The sequence below is a fragment of the Pollachius pollachius genome (genome assembly GCF_949987615.1).
Source record: "Pollachius pollachius genome assembly, chromosome: 6".
NCBI lineage: Eukaryota > Metazoa > Chordata > Actinopteri > Gadiformes > Gadidae > Pollachius > Pollachius pollachius.
Window position 1 is genome coordinate 2,589,155 of NC_136939.1, and position 14,921 is coordinate 2,604,075.

The 14,921-nt window shown below is 47.8% G+C and overlaps 2 protein-coding genes across 3 annotated transcripts; one reads left to right on the forward strand and one right to left on the reverse strand.

The window, feature by feature from the left end:
- Positions 1-363: 363 nt before the first annotated feature.
- Positions 364-12,634, forward strand: radx (RPA1 related single stranded DNA binding protein). 2 transcript variants are annotated; one of them, XM_079737935.1, is made up of 16 exons: positions 364-890; positions 987-1,158; positions 1,961-2,118; positions 2,412-2,604; positions 3,005-3,113; positions 3,283-3,383; positions 3,890-4,009; positions 4,362-4,454; positions 5,437-5,604; positions 6,533-6,705; positions 7,011-7,171; positions 7,378-7,425; positions 7,748-7,869; positions 8,195-8,446; positions 9,179-9,352; positions 11,103-12,634. In XM_079737935.1, exons 1-16 carry the CDS (start codon positions 429-431, stop codon positions 11,222-11,224), a joined length of 2,628 nt encoding a protein of 875 aa, XP_079594061.1. In that variant the 5' UTR covers positions 364-428; the 3' UTR covers positions 11,225-12,634. The 2 variants fall into 2 exon arrangements, with proteins under 2 accessions (XP_079594061.1, XP_079594062.1); XM_079737936.1 differs by having other exon boundaries at positions 8,198-8,446.
- Positions 12,635-12,915: 281 nt separating this feature from the next.
- LOC307076794 (E3 ubiquitin-protein ligase TRIM47-like) lies at positions 12,916-14,462 on the reverse strand. Its single transcript, XM_079737939.1, has 2 exons — positions 14,363-14,462; positions 12,916-14,248 (listed from the first exon to the last, which is right to left on the reverse strand). The coding sequence occupies exon 2, from the start codon at positions 14,245-14,247 to the stop codon at positions 13,102-13,104; it is 1,146 nt and encodes a 381-aa protein (XP_079594065.1). The 5' UTR covers position 14,248; positions 14,363-14,462; the 3' UTR covers positions 12,916-13,101.
- Positions 14,463-14,921: the final 459 nt, after the last annotated feature.

Genomic DNA, 14,921 nt, shown 5'->3' on the forward strand with positions numbered 1-14,921 from the left:
GTATTTTTTGCAATAAGTTTATGGAAAAATTGTAAAAGAAAAATGTATATAGTCATATGACGAAGAGGGAGGAGCTATGTAATATCGCGATGTGTTACAGAACTATTCAAACGCCTCCGTTAGGTGCGGCGGGAATTAGAAGAAACATGCTGAAATCCACATACGACCTAAGAAAATGAATGGATTTAATGTGTCTGTTTTCAGTTACACAGGAAAACACTAAGACGAAACAAACATATGTTTTTAATAAATAAAAAATTGAAAGTCGGGGAGAAAACGGTTCGTTAGGATATCGTGACGTCACCGAGGAGCTACCGTTAATACTTCCTGGGCTTGTAAACAAACCATCCGCAGGTTTGTTAACACGACAAGAAAGAGGAATCATAGCGATATTAAATCTTAAAACATTAGCGAGTAGGTGGTCCGTGATGGAAAGCGCCCCGGCCGGCGCTGCGTCATCACTCAGTACTAACAGAAACGATAACAACAGAGTGAGTAGTGACTTTCCAGCCGCAGAAACGACTCTAGAACAACTATTCTCCTCTCGGTCTCTGAAAGTCACGGTGGACGACGGGGTGCCCGTGGCCGTTATCTCCGTCCAGAGGTACCTATCGGAAAAGGTTTTCTGCAGTGATCAGCTCCACGATCCACATGACAGCTACACCTACGACGTGACGGTGACGGACGGCGTGTGGAGGACCAGAGGCGTCCTCCACCGCAGTCTGAACCGGCTGGTCCACAGCAACACCCTGCGCCCCGGGGTGCAGATCCGCATCACCGGCTGCTCCTTCGTGTACAACGAGCAGCGGCTGGGCCAGGGCCACATCTGCATCGAGAAGGTCCAATGCGATGCAGGGGCGAGGAGTAGTCCGCTTCTGGACGGCCTCAAGGTATTATGGGGGGGACTCAGTGGCACTATTGAGACCTCATTGACGTTTGCGGCGTTTTAGAAGTAACGTTTGCACTCAATGCACTCCGTATGAAAGGACCTGGGTTGTCTGCCGGTGCTGACCAAGCATGGCATGGAGAACGTTGGGGTGCGAGATGACTTTCCTCTCAAGACGAGCAGCAAACATTACCTCCCTCTCTGGAACAACGAAGACCCAGAAGGAGAGCAGTGGCTTCCCCCACGCACCACGCCGGACCTGGTTCTGGACGGTGAGATGATGTACCATAAAGGGTCTGGGTTCAAATCCCGAAAGGATCCTTAATGACCTGTCTCTGCCCCTACCTGCTCCTCAATGACCTGTCTCTGTACTGTCTAACCCCTACCTGCTCCTCAATGACCTGTCTCTGTACTGCCCTACCCCTACCTGCTCCTTAATGACCTGTCTCTGTACTGTCTAACCCCTACCTGCTCCTTAATGACCTGTCTCTGTACTGCCTTACCCCTACCTGCTCCTTAATGACCTGTCTCTGTACTGTCTAACCCCTACCTGCTCCTTAATGACCTGTCTCTGTACTGTCCAACCCCTACCTGCTCCTTAATGACCTGTCTCTGTACTGTCTAACCCCTACCTGCTCCTCAATGACCTGTCTCTGTACTGCCTTACCCCTACCTGCTCCTTAATGACCTGTCTCTGTACTGTCTAACCCCTACCTGCTCCTTAAGGACCTGTCTCTGTACTGTCTAACCCCTACCTGCTCCTTAATGACCTGTCTCTGTACTGTCTAACCCCTACCTGCTCCTTAATGACCTGTCTCTGTACTGTCTAACCCCTACCTGCTCCTTAATGACCTGTCTCTGTACTGTCTAACCCCTACCTGCTCCTTAAGGACCTGTCTCTGTACTGTCTAACACCTACCTGCTCCTTAACAACCTCTATCACAGAGTTGCCTGTTGGTCTCTTTAGATAACGATGGGCTGTGTTATCCGAGCTGAAGTGTTGTCATGTTTCTAACCTGACGACCGAACCGTTCCCAGCGCCCCCTGCTGACTGGCTGTTCCCATGCCCCCTAGTGTCTAGCATCACGTTGCTGTGTGACCTGGAGTCGTCGCTAGGCTACGCGCGGGGAGGCCCGCCCCTCCTCGTCAGGGTCATTCATAAATCCAGGCTGAGATACTACGGGAAGTGTGACATCGCCGATGCGAAGAAGAAGGCGGACTACCCCTACCACGTGAGTGTCTCTGCCGGTAATGGACACCAGGCCTCGTCGATTTGACTCTTCTTTACCGCACTTGATTGCACTTTACCACACTTACACACCACAATTCAATATTCGGTCACTGGTACCAGTTTGTATTCTAGCGTGTTTACGAAGAGAAAGAATAAAGGATCAAACGCATCCAAGAAGTGGAACTGAACTCTTTTCCCGACGTGCGTCACAAGTGTCTTCCCCCACGGTTAGAACCCTGGCGGCTACGTCTGAACGCCTAGCCGCTAGACCCAGCGCTGCCCCCTTGTGCCCAGGCGTACCTGGAGGTGGCGGACCAGAGCGGGGCCATGTCGCTGGTGCTGTGGAGCGAGCTGTGTCTGGACTGGTACCACAGCCTCCATGTGGGAGCCGTCCTCTGCATCCACAAGTACACCGTCAAGGACAGCTACGCCAACAGGTCCCGCCCACAGATGGAGCACCACTGCCTCAGGGTGTTCAGGTCAAAAGGTGCGCGGGGGGGCGTGTTGTGTGTCAGGTGGTGTTCCACAGTTTCCTGGTTCCTGGTGTCACCTTGGGTTTCTCTGGGTTTGGCGGAGGTTCTTCGATGCTTTGTGATGTTGATGAAGTCCTCGCTCTGTCTTGAGATGTAGAGTTGGAATGAAATCCCAAACACTCGATGGGAGAGCAGCTTCCACCGAAAGGTCCTGACACAGGCGCTCAAATTCTTCTTGTTCTTGTAAGCTTTTGTTAAATCGTGGATATTGACCTGGACGGAGAGACATGTGATGGTAGCAGGAAGCCAACACAGATGAAGTGGTTGAAAACAAGACAGTTATGAATGTGTGATAGGTGCCCGTGAACGATCTGGATGGTGAGTTGTTCTCCTCTTCCTCCTCTTCCTCCTCAGAGATCTCCCTGAACCGCCGCAACACGGCCCCGGTTCTCTCCGTGGTTCCTCAGAAGAACCTCCCGGTCCAGTGGGGTCTGCCTGACGTGGCCTACAGGTTCACCTGCAGGTACTGAACTCACTCCTCCGTGACCCTCGACCTCTGACCCCCAGGGACACGTCTTTCAGGGGGGGCCGAAGGCCGTGTGAAGTCTACTTCCAGGGGCTTCTAGTGTTCCGGGGGAACTTCCTCCAGGAGAACGTTCCAGAGCCGCTCTGACCCGCCTGTCTTCCCGTAGGTCTGAGTTGGAGAACCTGGCCCCCAACTCGGCCTGTGATGTCATCGGCCTGGTGACGTTCGTCGGCCGCGTCCAACGAATCAGATGCCAGAGTGACAAGGGTAGGCCCCGCCCCTTTTAAAGGAGAACAATCCGGTCTCTACTATGACTTCCTACCTGGCTGTTAGGGATCCTGGTGTAGTGTTTTGGTTTTGTTCAGCCCGCTCAAGGTTCTGGGTTCGATCCCCAATGTCCTCAGCCTACCTAAAGGCCCCCCTGAGCAAGACGCCCCCTAACTCCTACCGGCTACTCAGTGTCCTATCATCTTATCCTAGCTATCTTTGTTGTAGGCGGGGAATGGGTTAACCTAGTGATTGTTAGTGCTTGGCACTTGGTTCTATGAGTTCTATGAGTTCTATCCTTACTGTACCGACAGATATATCGTTGTTTCTCTTTCTTCTGACAAATGTGCTTATTGTAAGTCGACTTTGGATAAAAGCGTCTGCTAAACGCCCCAAATGTTAATGTCAATGTCCTGTAGCTCGACCCCCTGTAGATCCGTGAGGGTCAAAGCTTTGACTAACCCGACCGCTAGTACTAGTGACCCAGATTGTGTGTTCCGTCTCAGGGCCCGAGAAGTTCTGGACGTACCGCTGGGTCCACGCACTGGACGGCTCTTCTCAGCGGCCGTTCATCCTGGAGATCTTCTCCTGCTCCCAGCCCGACGTCTTCCACGCCATCTGCCCTAGTGAGTCAACACAACTTTATTAGTCTGAATCACAGTGACGGGATCAAACACAGCATCACCTAGTCCTGGTGGATTACTGATTAGCCCTCTTTATGTATATACTGTACATACATACTGCATACTGATGTGTACTCTTCGTGTTCATACTGTACTCACTGCATACTGATTAGTACTAGTATTAGTATTAGTAATTATAAACATCTTGTCCTCTAACTCAATGCAGGACCATTTATGTATAATATATAAAAAATAATATACATGCCCTGCCGCTTGGCTACTTGCCAACCGCTCTTCCACTGTATGAAGCGCTTGACTAATCAAGTTGGTGTTGAACGGCTTGTGCTTCCATCAGTGACCTACCTGGTGTGCACCCAGATGAGGGTGTGTCCGGGGACATCGGCTCCCTTCCTCACCTCCAGCTGTGAGACGCAAATTGTCATCACAGGTAATCAATCAATCAATCAATCAATCAACCAATCAATCATCAGGTTGAACGAGGACCAATGACCTCTCTCCTTAGGATCACTGCACGTCTCCTAGGTTAGTAACTAGTTCTAAACTAGTACTAAACAGTATATATAGAAGTAGTACCAAAGTTTTCTGCCTATTATAAGAGTAAATATCTCCCTAAGCGTAGTTAATCCCCTTTCACCCTAAAATTTAGATTATTATATTGCAACACATTTGAGGGTGAATAGAGGTGATTTAGACTATGTAAATGAGGACTGTAATACTATAATAATTGTAAATATAACCGCAAGAGGTGATTAACGGGGTCCGAGCAAAATTTAAAGTCAAGAACACACTAATGGAAGATATAGAAATGTAACATATAATTGTCATATTTAAGGAAAGATGTTCCACTTATAAACCTGAACTGCAGCCTCAAGAACTCTAACGGAAGAAATATAAATATGACAGAGTTAATTATGAAGGAAAAATGTTTAACGGAGATGTTCCCCTTAATGCCATACTGTGTCTTGGCAGACCGATTCTTGGAAACTAATGAGCCGGAATGTTGATTGCCTGATGAATTTCAGGTGCTGTTCAATGTTGTGTTTCTTAAATGAGTGGCAAAGACAGAATGTCATGTTCAGCTTGTTCATAATGCTCTAATCAGGATTCGAACCCTCAACCTAAGGATCACCAGTGCCTACAAAAAAAAAAGTTACAGAAACAATAGGGGCCAAGCAGCTTCGCTGCTCGGACCCCTAATTATAATATTGCTAACTCAAGGTTCTACCTGATATATATATTATAAATATGTTTGACAGATATATTTATGCAGGATAAAGGTATTATAAATGTGGTTGGTGTATACATTTATACATGATATATATCTATATTATTATAAATGTGGTTGCCCTATATATCTATGCCTGATATATTATTATAAATGTATAATATTTATACTGACTCTATGCCAGGCCACCACCGAGGCCAGCCGTACGTGTCTGACCCCCGGGTGAAGGAGTTCATCAGGTGGACCAAGACCTTGAAGGACGGAGTGGTCCTGGACAAGACCCTGGTGGGGGGCCACTACTGCTACCCCCCTGCCCCGCCCGTCTTCACACAGCCCCTGCACAACGGCTCTGGTGAGGGGAAGCTTCTGGAGGGACTAGAACCTTCTGGAAGGGACTACGAACATCTGGAAGGGACTAGGAACTTCTGAAAGGGACAAGGACCTTCTGGAGGGACTACAACCTTCTGGAGGGACTAGGACCTTCTAAATGGGCCAAGGACCTTCTGGAGGGACTAGAACCTTCTGGAAGGGACTACGAACTTCTGGAAGGTTACTACGAACTTCTGAAAGGGACTAGGACCTTCTGGAAGGGACTAGGATCTTCTGGAAGGGACTAGGATATTCTGGAAGGGACAAGGACCTTCTGGAAAAGAGTAGGACCTTCTGGAGGGACTAGAACCTTCTAGAAGGGACTACGAACTTCTGGAGGGACTAGAACCTTCTGGAAGGGACTACGAACTTCTGGAAGGGACTAGGACCTTCTGAAAGGGACTAGGATCTTCTGGAAGGGACAAGGACCTTCTGGAAGGGACTAGGATCTTCTGGAGGGACTAGGATATTCTGAAGGGACTAGAACCTTCTGGAAGGTACCACAAACTTCTGGAAGGGACTAGAATCTTCTGGAAGGGACTAGGACCTTCTGGAAAAGATTAGGACCTTCTGGAGGGACTAGAACCTTCTGGAGGGACTATGGAATTCTGGAATTTAGAAAGACTTTTGATCTTTAATCAAATTCTTTTTTTTATTTAAATTATTCCTTTAGGGGGCTCATATCTAGAAATTGGAAGATTTCAGTTTCCTCTGGATCTTTTTTAAAATGTATTTTCTTTAAATCTAGCAAATGTACACCTAGTTTCCTTCTGCTTTTCAGATGGTTTGATTGATCCCAGAGGAAAGTAATGCTGTTGTTATATCTCAGCTCTATGTGGTTATTTGGAAATGAACAGTGGAAGTAAAACTGAGGTAAATGTAAATGAATCTGCGTGTTCTTACTGGTCCAGTTCCGGTGGTGCTTGTGGCGGCGGGCGACCTGAAGGGGGCGGTAGAGTCCCTCCGCTACCGGGAGCACAAGCGGCTCGTCGTCCAGGGGCTCATCACGGCCGTCCGATACGTCCGGCCGCACCCCGACCCTTCAGAGCCGAACCCAGACCCCTCGGGTCCCGGCGGGGGAGAGGTGAACAGAACACTAGTTTACATTCTACCCACCATGGTCATTCGTATCCATAGCGACTAAATGCTGCCAAGTGAGGCTGAAACAACCAAAGCTTAGCCTGCACACAAAAAGGTTCTGCAATCAATAAGGCTATTACGTAGCGTCAACATAATTCATTTATTTTGTATTTATTTATAAAACTTAGTCTAGGTCAAATAAAAAAAGGGGTGGGTGAGTCTAGTTCGATTTCCATTGGTTACAATTTATAAACAGTTATTTATAAGTTTTTTATATATATTGAATTACCTTCCTGTACCTTCCGGCAGGTATCAGGTGAGGCTTCAGCGGGAACTTCAAGGGCTTCAACAGCGACATCGGCATCAGAACATCGCGATGTTGGACACACGAAGAACGGGAGTAGAGGTCGAACAGAGCCCCCTGGTGTCGCGTCCCTGTCGATCACAAGGAGGACTACTCCTAAAAAGAGGCGAGCATCGTGGAATTACATTTAATTAATTCAGACACATTTTCTGTACAATCTCGGTGCGTTTTTAAATATCTAATTGATTACCCCTCAAAAATGATAGCCTAATGTACAAGATATGCATCCATATACACGTACATGTGTGTATTTATATATAAAAAGAATATATAATACTTTCATATATATAATATTGATTTGTATGTTTTCAGAAGTTTTCATCGCTTCTACTTGACTCGAGCCAAGATGAGAACAAGAAGGTAATTTACATTCACAGATGAAACCAGGTGTTTCATGCGTGAAACCCCCCCCCCCCAGAGCTAATTTCACTCCAGGACCCACCAATTAACATTCTTATCGTACAACTTGAGCCAAACATTATCATTACCAGGACGAAGAAAGACAAATCAGACAGAGGAGGCGCGTTGTCGTGTTTTTAAAGATGTTTTCTGGGTCTCGAACCCCCCCCCCCTGCGATGACCCACTTACGGGTCGTGACGATCTTAAACCCTACCCTCCGTTTGAACCCGCTGTGAGTTGACATGTCCGGGTTCTCCTGGTTCTGTCCCCCACCCCCCCCAGGCTAGCGGGAGGGCCCTCCAGCCTGGACCCTCCAGAGGCCAGCAGCTCAGGGTCTGAGTCTGACCTCCTGGACGCAGGGAGCACCAGCCAGGAAGGACGGGTAGAACCCCCCTCCGACCCCGGTAGGCTCCGCCTCTGTGTTCACCTGGACCGGCTCCTCTGATTAAAGGGGTTGTACCACGAGGCGGGAGTGGGGTCAGCCGTTACACGGCGCTGAGAAGATGTGCAGCTTCTGACATCACAGGTGGGCGTGTCCCCCTAGATGAGCGACGGACAGATGAGCTACGTTTGCTACGGCCCACTGGGTAGGCCGGGAGGCTGATCTATCACGCACACCTCCAGGCGGACACGCCCACCTGTGATGTCAGAAACGGCTTGTAACGGCTGATCCCACTCACACCTGGTGGTATGATCCGTCCCCTTTAATAAAGTCTGTGACCCCCCCAGCAGCAGAGCAGAGCCCGCCGCTCCGCTGGGAGAGCCGTGATTGGTCCAGGCAGCGCGGGGAGGTGTCGACCCACCTGTGTGGGGAGGGGCTCCAGCCGGACAGCCTGGCCCGCCGGTTCTCCCTGGAGGAGAAGAGCTCCCTGCTGTCCTGGAGCGGACTCCCCTCCTCCCACTGGGCCCCCCCGGACCCCCAGCCCGGCCGGACTGCCCCCCCGGGGGGGCAGCCGGGGTACTACCACACCACCATACTAGGTAGGACCCCCACTTTGGACTCAAGGGGCCACGTCTCGATGCGGAGGAGCTCAACGTCAAAGGACAGTTGAGCCATAATAATAATAATAACAACAATAATAATAATAACAACAACAATAATAATAACAATAATAACAATAATGACAATAATAACAATAATAATAACAACAATAATAACAACAATAATAATAACAACAGTAATAATAACAATAATACTAACAATAACAATAATAATAACAACAATGATAACAACAGTAATAATAACAATAATACTAACAATAATAATGACAATAATGACAATAATAACAATAATAATAACAACAATAATAACAACAGTAATAATAACAATAATACTAACAATAATAATAACAATAATAATAATAATAACAATACATTGTATTTTTATAGCGCTTTACATAGCAAACAAGCAACCAATAAATAAACCAAAAGAAAGCCAGAGCCATGCAATACAAATGATGAAAACAAATGAAATACAAATGAAAATGAATTCTATTTTGTTTGTAGGCTACTAATGTTTGAATTAATGTTTTTTTATATTACCTCGTTTGTCAATGAACAATCATTAAATGGCCCATTCCCCACGTACGAGGGATCTGGATCGGGTCCAGGTTAGGGGGCTCCTAGCCCAAAGGATCTGGGTTCGGTTCTCAAAGCCTCTGCTAAATGACCAGAGAGTAAACAAGGATCCTCTGAGTTGTTGTTGTTGTTCAGGCATCAACCAGCAGGTGGCGCTGGACGCGGCGTTCTGCCCGGTGACGTCGTCAGCAGACCCCCGGGCCGAGGGGCTACCGCTGGACCCCCACGGGAACTCCCTGCTCTCCCTCCTCTCCGCCGGCTTCCTGTGCCCTCTGGGTGACCCCGTGACCTCCGACCTCCCCTCCCCAGGTAGGCCCCCCCGCCCTTGTGAGGTCACCCCAGAGCAGGTCTTAGAACGGCTTGCACTGGTGGGTCCACTTCACACCCGGGGGTGAAACAGGGACCCCTCAAAGAGCCAGTGAACCCCAAACCGTTTTGCTTTGCCCTCAGACGTTGTCATGTGTTGATCTTCTCGGTATAACCCCACAGTGTGTGTGGCAGATTTCATGTGCAACGTCGTCAGCGATTCTAGGCCGACGCGTAAATCATCACATTCATCTTATCTTTCCTCATGATCCGCTACCTGCCCGCCCCACAAGCAGGCCGTCAGAAAAACGCGTCGCTGTAGCCAACAGATGGTACTACCAACCACTCAAAAACCAAAATAAAAAGTATTCCAACCAATCACCGACAAGGGGTGGGTGTTATGGGGTTTTGCGCTAGCCTGGCCCCGCCGGCCTAAGTACTTCCGCTCGATTTGAATTTCCCTTCAGCACTAGGTCTGGGTCTGCGGTATGTTAGTGGGTTTTCTCCGTCCAAATTTTGTGCGTCCAATCAGCGGACAGAGGGAGTGGCTGAGATGAACGACGTTAAAGTCAGCCCTAGTTGACGGACGTCTTCACGAACGGTGTTTGGTTTTCTTACAGCCTGCGCGCAACGTGATTCCCGGCCAAACGTTAGCGATTGGTTATGGCAGGTCCAGAGTGGCACTGGGCAGATCCAATAGTTTTGAACTTCAACAGACACCCGCCTTCAAGTGAGTTAACGTTAGTCAATGATGAAGTACGAGAGTCTGGTAGGACCAGGCTAGTTTTGCGCTGTGTTCATGATCGTTTTCACTGGATGCACGAAAAACACGGAAGGGAGGGGCGAGCTGGCTCTTTTTGTTTGGGATCTCGCTTCAAATACCAACAGAAGTGACGTCACCCATCATCGCCGACACAACCTTTAATAGCTCATACACAACGACGGTGCCAAGACAGTATCACAAAGTGGCCCCGGGGTCATAACCATGGGGATAACATGCCCCCCCCCCCCCTTCCTAGAACTCTCAGCCCATTAAAGAAAAGCAGACGAGATCACACGCACATGACACAGGTGTGAACACATCACACCTGTGTCTTGGTGGCTCCAGACCTGATCGTGAAGCATCAGAACCTGTGAGACCCCGTCTGCTGGGTCACTGCCTCCCTTCAGACAGGCTCCGGTCCGGCCGTCGGCTCCAGGGCCCAGTTTTTCAAAAGCAATCAAGTGGGATTTGGGATCACGGATTGGATCAAATCTTGGAATTGGGTCTTTCATAGCAAAAGAGGGTTTCCGAACTAAAATCAGTTCATGTTATCCGATCTTACATTTGATCTGAAAAGAACAAACAGGATCATCCTGATCCCATCGGAAGGGTGGATTCAGTATTTGGAATTGGATCATTGATCCGATACAATGTTCCTTTAAAAACTGGCATAAAAGTACAATGGATAAGGTGATCCTTGATTGCAAAACATGGCATTTCCAAATCCGGATTCATTTGTTCCAGATTACATTTTTTTTTAAAACTGGGCCCAGGTCTCCTCTCATCCCTCCCCTGGGTCAGACTTCCCTTCAGACGGGCCCAGGTCCGGCTGTAGGCTCCAGGTCTCCTGGGGTCCGGCTGTAGGCTCCAGGTCTCCTGGGGTCCGGCTGTAGGCTCCAGGTCTCCTGGGGTCCGGCTGTAGGCTCCAGGTCTCCTGGGGTCCGGCTGCAGGCTCCAGGTCTCCTCTCATCGCTCCGCTGTGTCTTCCAGAGGAGGTCCTGCAGACGGCCGGGGAGCTGGAGGGGTTCCACCTGCTGTGTGTCCTGGACCTCTGCCACCTGGGGGCCGACCGGGTGGAGGTGCTGCTCAGCAAGGTGTACCGGGTCACCTAGGGGACCGTCGCCTAGGAAACCGCCCGCCCGGGGACCCCCGACCCCCAGTCACCGGGCTCTCGTGGTGCTTTAGGAGGTCAACGTGTTGATTTAACATTAAAACGTTTTTTTAACTAAACATGTTTGGTGCTGTTGTTAAAATGCTTTTAAAGTAGAAAGAGTTATTGCAGCAGGTGAGTGTCCCTCCGCGCTGACCTGAAATCACATCACTTCTCCGCGTTAATCGTCAAGGATTCTCCATCGTAAACATGTACGCATAAAACACATGAATAATTGAACGGAACATTATATAATTTGTATCCAATTCAATTTTGGAATGCAAACACATTTATTAATTTATCTCAAAACAAATTCAACAATATTTTAAAGCTTATTTTGATGGTGAATACAGAAAACAACAACACAACGTGAACGTTTTCTAGTAAGACGCTTCATGTTACAAAATCGCCTCCGTTTTAAAATCTTGTAACACATATTTATATATTTAACATAAAAGATTAGAGTATTTACTCTGGACCTTTTACATCCTTATGTACAATATCTTCAGGGTTCCTGCGCTCCAAGGGCAGGAGTGGCCGGAGAAATCGGATTTGTGTCCGAGCAGAAACCGTGGTCGGGTGTGGCAGTGTATTTCTCGCTTGTGTGGACGTTGCATAAAAAGAGTCACACTTGATATGAAAACACAGATTCACCATGCAACCGCGGCCAGGCCAGAACAGCTCAGGTCAGACGGACTCACTGGAACTAAACCAACATTTGAGCATCTTTTAACAAACGACGTAATCAACACTTCACTTCTCTGACCCTTCGGTTCAGTCCCGAGTATATAAGGCAATTATTAACAAATCCTGGATGAGCTAGAAAGGAGAGCAAAGCTAGGAAAGAGGAGGAAGAGAAGAGAGAGGAAGGAGGGAGGAGAAACTAAGATCAGAGGAGAGCTCACATAAAGTCACTCTCACACATACTCACACACATGGGGAGAATCTTTACATGTAGTCACTGTGACCTTTGCGTAAGTTTGTTACAAATGTTGGGTTGTTGTATATTGGACATTAAAAATAATTGGCTCATCAGCTGTTTTTCCCATTTTTATTGAAATCAGAAATGTGTTTTTACGTTATATTGTGCCGTCATTTATGACTCCTAAATATAAACAATTAGTAATAAGATTATTATGATGCACACATTAATCCCCGAAAATAGTTCTACATAACTGCACCCATAAACAATTGTACAACAATAAACCTTTAAGACTGGAAAAAACTGAAAATGATGAATATAATGTAAAGTTATCCTTTACAAAGGGTTTCTTTTTTTAATGTCAGGGTTATGTTCTCTCGGATCTCACATGGTAGAGATTCTAAGTCATGAAACAACATTAGTTGTTTTGGGGGTTTGTTCGTTTCATAATCAAACAAAGGTCCTAGTCTATTTGATTGACAGGTGAGATGATCAGACGGGCAGATGTTGAGCTTTCATAAATATTGCCTAGACCGAGGATTGGATAGAGAGGCTGCTTAAAGGTGCAGCCAGTAGCATTGTAGATATGAACCCTGGTTTTCACTTCATAGAAGGAGACCAGACCCTCATCATAATTAACAAACACCCCCACCTTCTGGATCTCAGCTTTCAGAGGGAGACGGACAGCAGTGTCATCACTAAATACCAACCCATCCTTGTTGTAGGTAAGAATCCAGTTATCATGGCTAGGTTTGAATGTGATGTTACCTGATATTGACACGGGCATTCTGGCCACTCCTAAATTCCATGTAGTATTGCCTTTAACCTGGACCTCAAAGTAAGATCTCCCTAAGGTGAAGCTCTGCCTTGCAAGGACAGATAAATGCTATCTAAATCCCGAATATTGGGGATCGAAATTATTCCAATTCCCATCTTGAACCAGTTGGCCAGTAATTAGCTGTACGAGGTTCCAGAGTCACATCACCTTTATACTTCTGGACCCTCTTCAGTTCAGCACCAGGCAGCTTCTTCATCTCCATGTCCAGTGTCTCCTTCAGCTGATGCAGGTACTTCCCTAAGGCCCCTTCGTAAGACGGAGGACGGACCGCAAGCGTCGTCCGGTCCCTGGTGGGTGGAGGATCCTTCAGGGATCCGAAGGCCTTGAGGAAGTGGAGGTGGTCTTCAGTGTGTAAGAGCTGCTTCACCTTTGACATTCTCTTGGTCAGATCTACTATTTCCTGCTCCAGCCCTTTGATGAGGCCTTTGGCTTGATTCTCTGTGGATTTCAGCCTCTCTTTAACCATTTGGTTGAAATCATTCAGGCACTTTTCAACACAGCCTATCAGAGCAGTGAGAGCCTGCCCAGCATCAGCTATCTCTTTGTCTGCATCTTTCTTGCTCAATCCTACTGTTTCATTGATCTCCTTAATCTTAAGTTTTCTCTTCTGGATCATCTGTGGAACTTCAGCCTCTATCTTCCCCAGCTGGGCCGTCTTCACTTCATATTCCTCCTTTAGAGGTACAACAGGATGTGACTTGTGGTCCGTCACTGTGCACAACAGACACACACACACCTGTTCCTTCTTGCAGAAGAGCTCCAGGATTCTGTCGTGTTTTTCGCACATCCTGTCTTCCAGACGGTCAATAGGCTCGACCAGCGGATGTTTCTTCAGGACTGCGACTCTCTGATGTGGCTCCAGGTGGGTTTGGCAGTAAGAGATAAGACACACTAGGCAGGACTTCACAGCCTTCAGCTGGGTCCCAGGACAGACGTCACAGGGAACTTCTCCTGGTTCAACCCAAGGCTGCTCTTTTACTCGTACGGACGTTCCAAACCGATCAACCATCTCTGATAAGAGGATATTGACCCGTAGATCAGGTCTAGTGTGGAAAAGCTCGTTGCAAAGGGGACATTTGTACTCTAGTTTTTCGTCCCAGAAATTATTAATACAGGTTCTGCAGAAGTTGTGTCCACATGGTGTGGAAACTGGACTGTTGAACACATCCAGACAGATGGTACATGAAAAGTTCTCTTCAGAGCAGGAAGTGTTAGCAGAGGCCATCCTAGACACAGACGACAAGGTTTATGTAATGAGCAATACCATTATTTTTCTAATTCCATGACCATAACAGAAAGAGAGGTTTAATCTTCTTCCAAAGTTGTGCTTTTTTACTCACCTAGTTGTGGTTTCTACCCTTCAGACTATTTGCTCCAAAATGCGTGTTATTTTTCTACTGAACGAGAGAACTACTTCAACGTCGGGTTGCTTTGGTTCTATGAACCTTAGGTTTCGTTTTCTAAACATGACGTCCTCTCCTCTCCTCCCTTAACATCTGGCTCCGCCCCTAACCCCTGGCTCCGCCCCCACGGACACGCAGTTCATTGACGTTTCAACTTTCACGACTTTGGACCAATAGTAAAACGACTCCGAGATTCATGTGGGGATCCGATTTAGTGGTGATTTGCTACTCATCGACCCGGGTTTCCGGGGCTTCCTCGAATACTTCATCCATCACCGATTCGATTTTCAACAAAGAGAGCAAAGAGCAAAGAGCTGTTAATTGGGGCTACGCTGCTATTGCAACTCACCCCGGCGGGCATGCGCACAGTGCACGCACGAGCAGCAGAGCTATGAGAGCAGGAGACAGCAGTCCGTCTGAATAGAGAGTAATGGCTGTTAGGTCAGTAGCCCTCCTGGTTGAAGGTGTGTGTGCCAGGGATGTGCGGTCAGGGGAG

Coding starts and splice junctions, on each gene's coding strand:
- radx (XM_079737935.1), top strand. CDS start 429: ATGGAAAGCGCCCCGGCCGGCGCTGCGTCATCACTCAGTACTAACAGA. Junction 2,605..3,004: donor CAGGGTGTTCAGGTCAAAAG/GTGCGCGGGGGG, acceptor CTTCCTCCTCAG/AGATCTCCCTGAACCGCCGC. Junction 4,455..5,436: donor GACGCAAATTGTCATCACAG/GTAATCAATCAA, acceptor ACTCTATGCCAG/GCCACCACCGAGGCCAGCCG.
- LOC307076794 (XM_079737939.1), bottom strand. CDS start 14,247: ATGGCCTCTGCTAACACTTCCTGCTCTGAAGAGAACTTTTCATGTACC.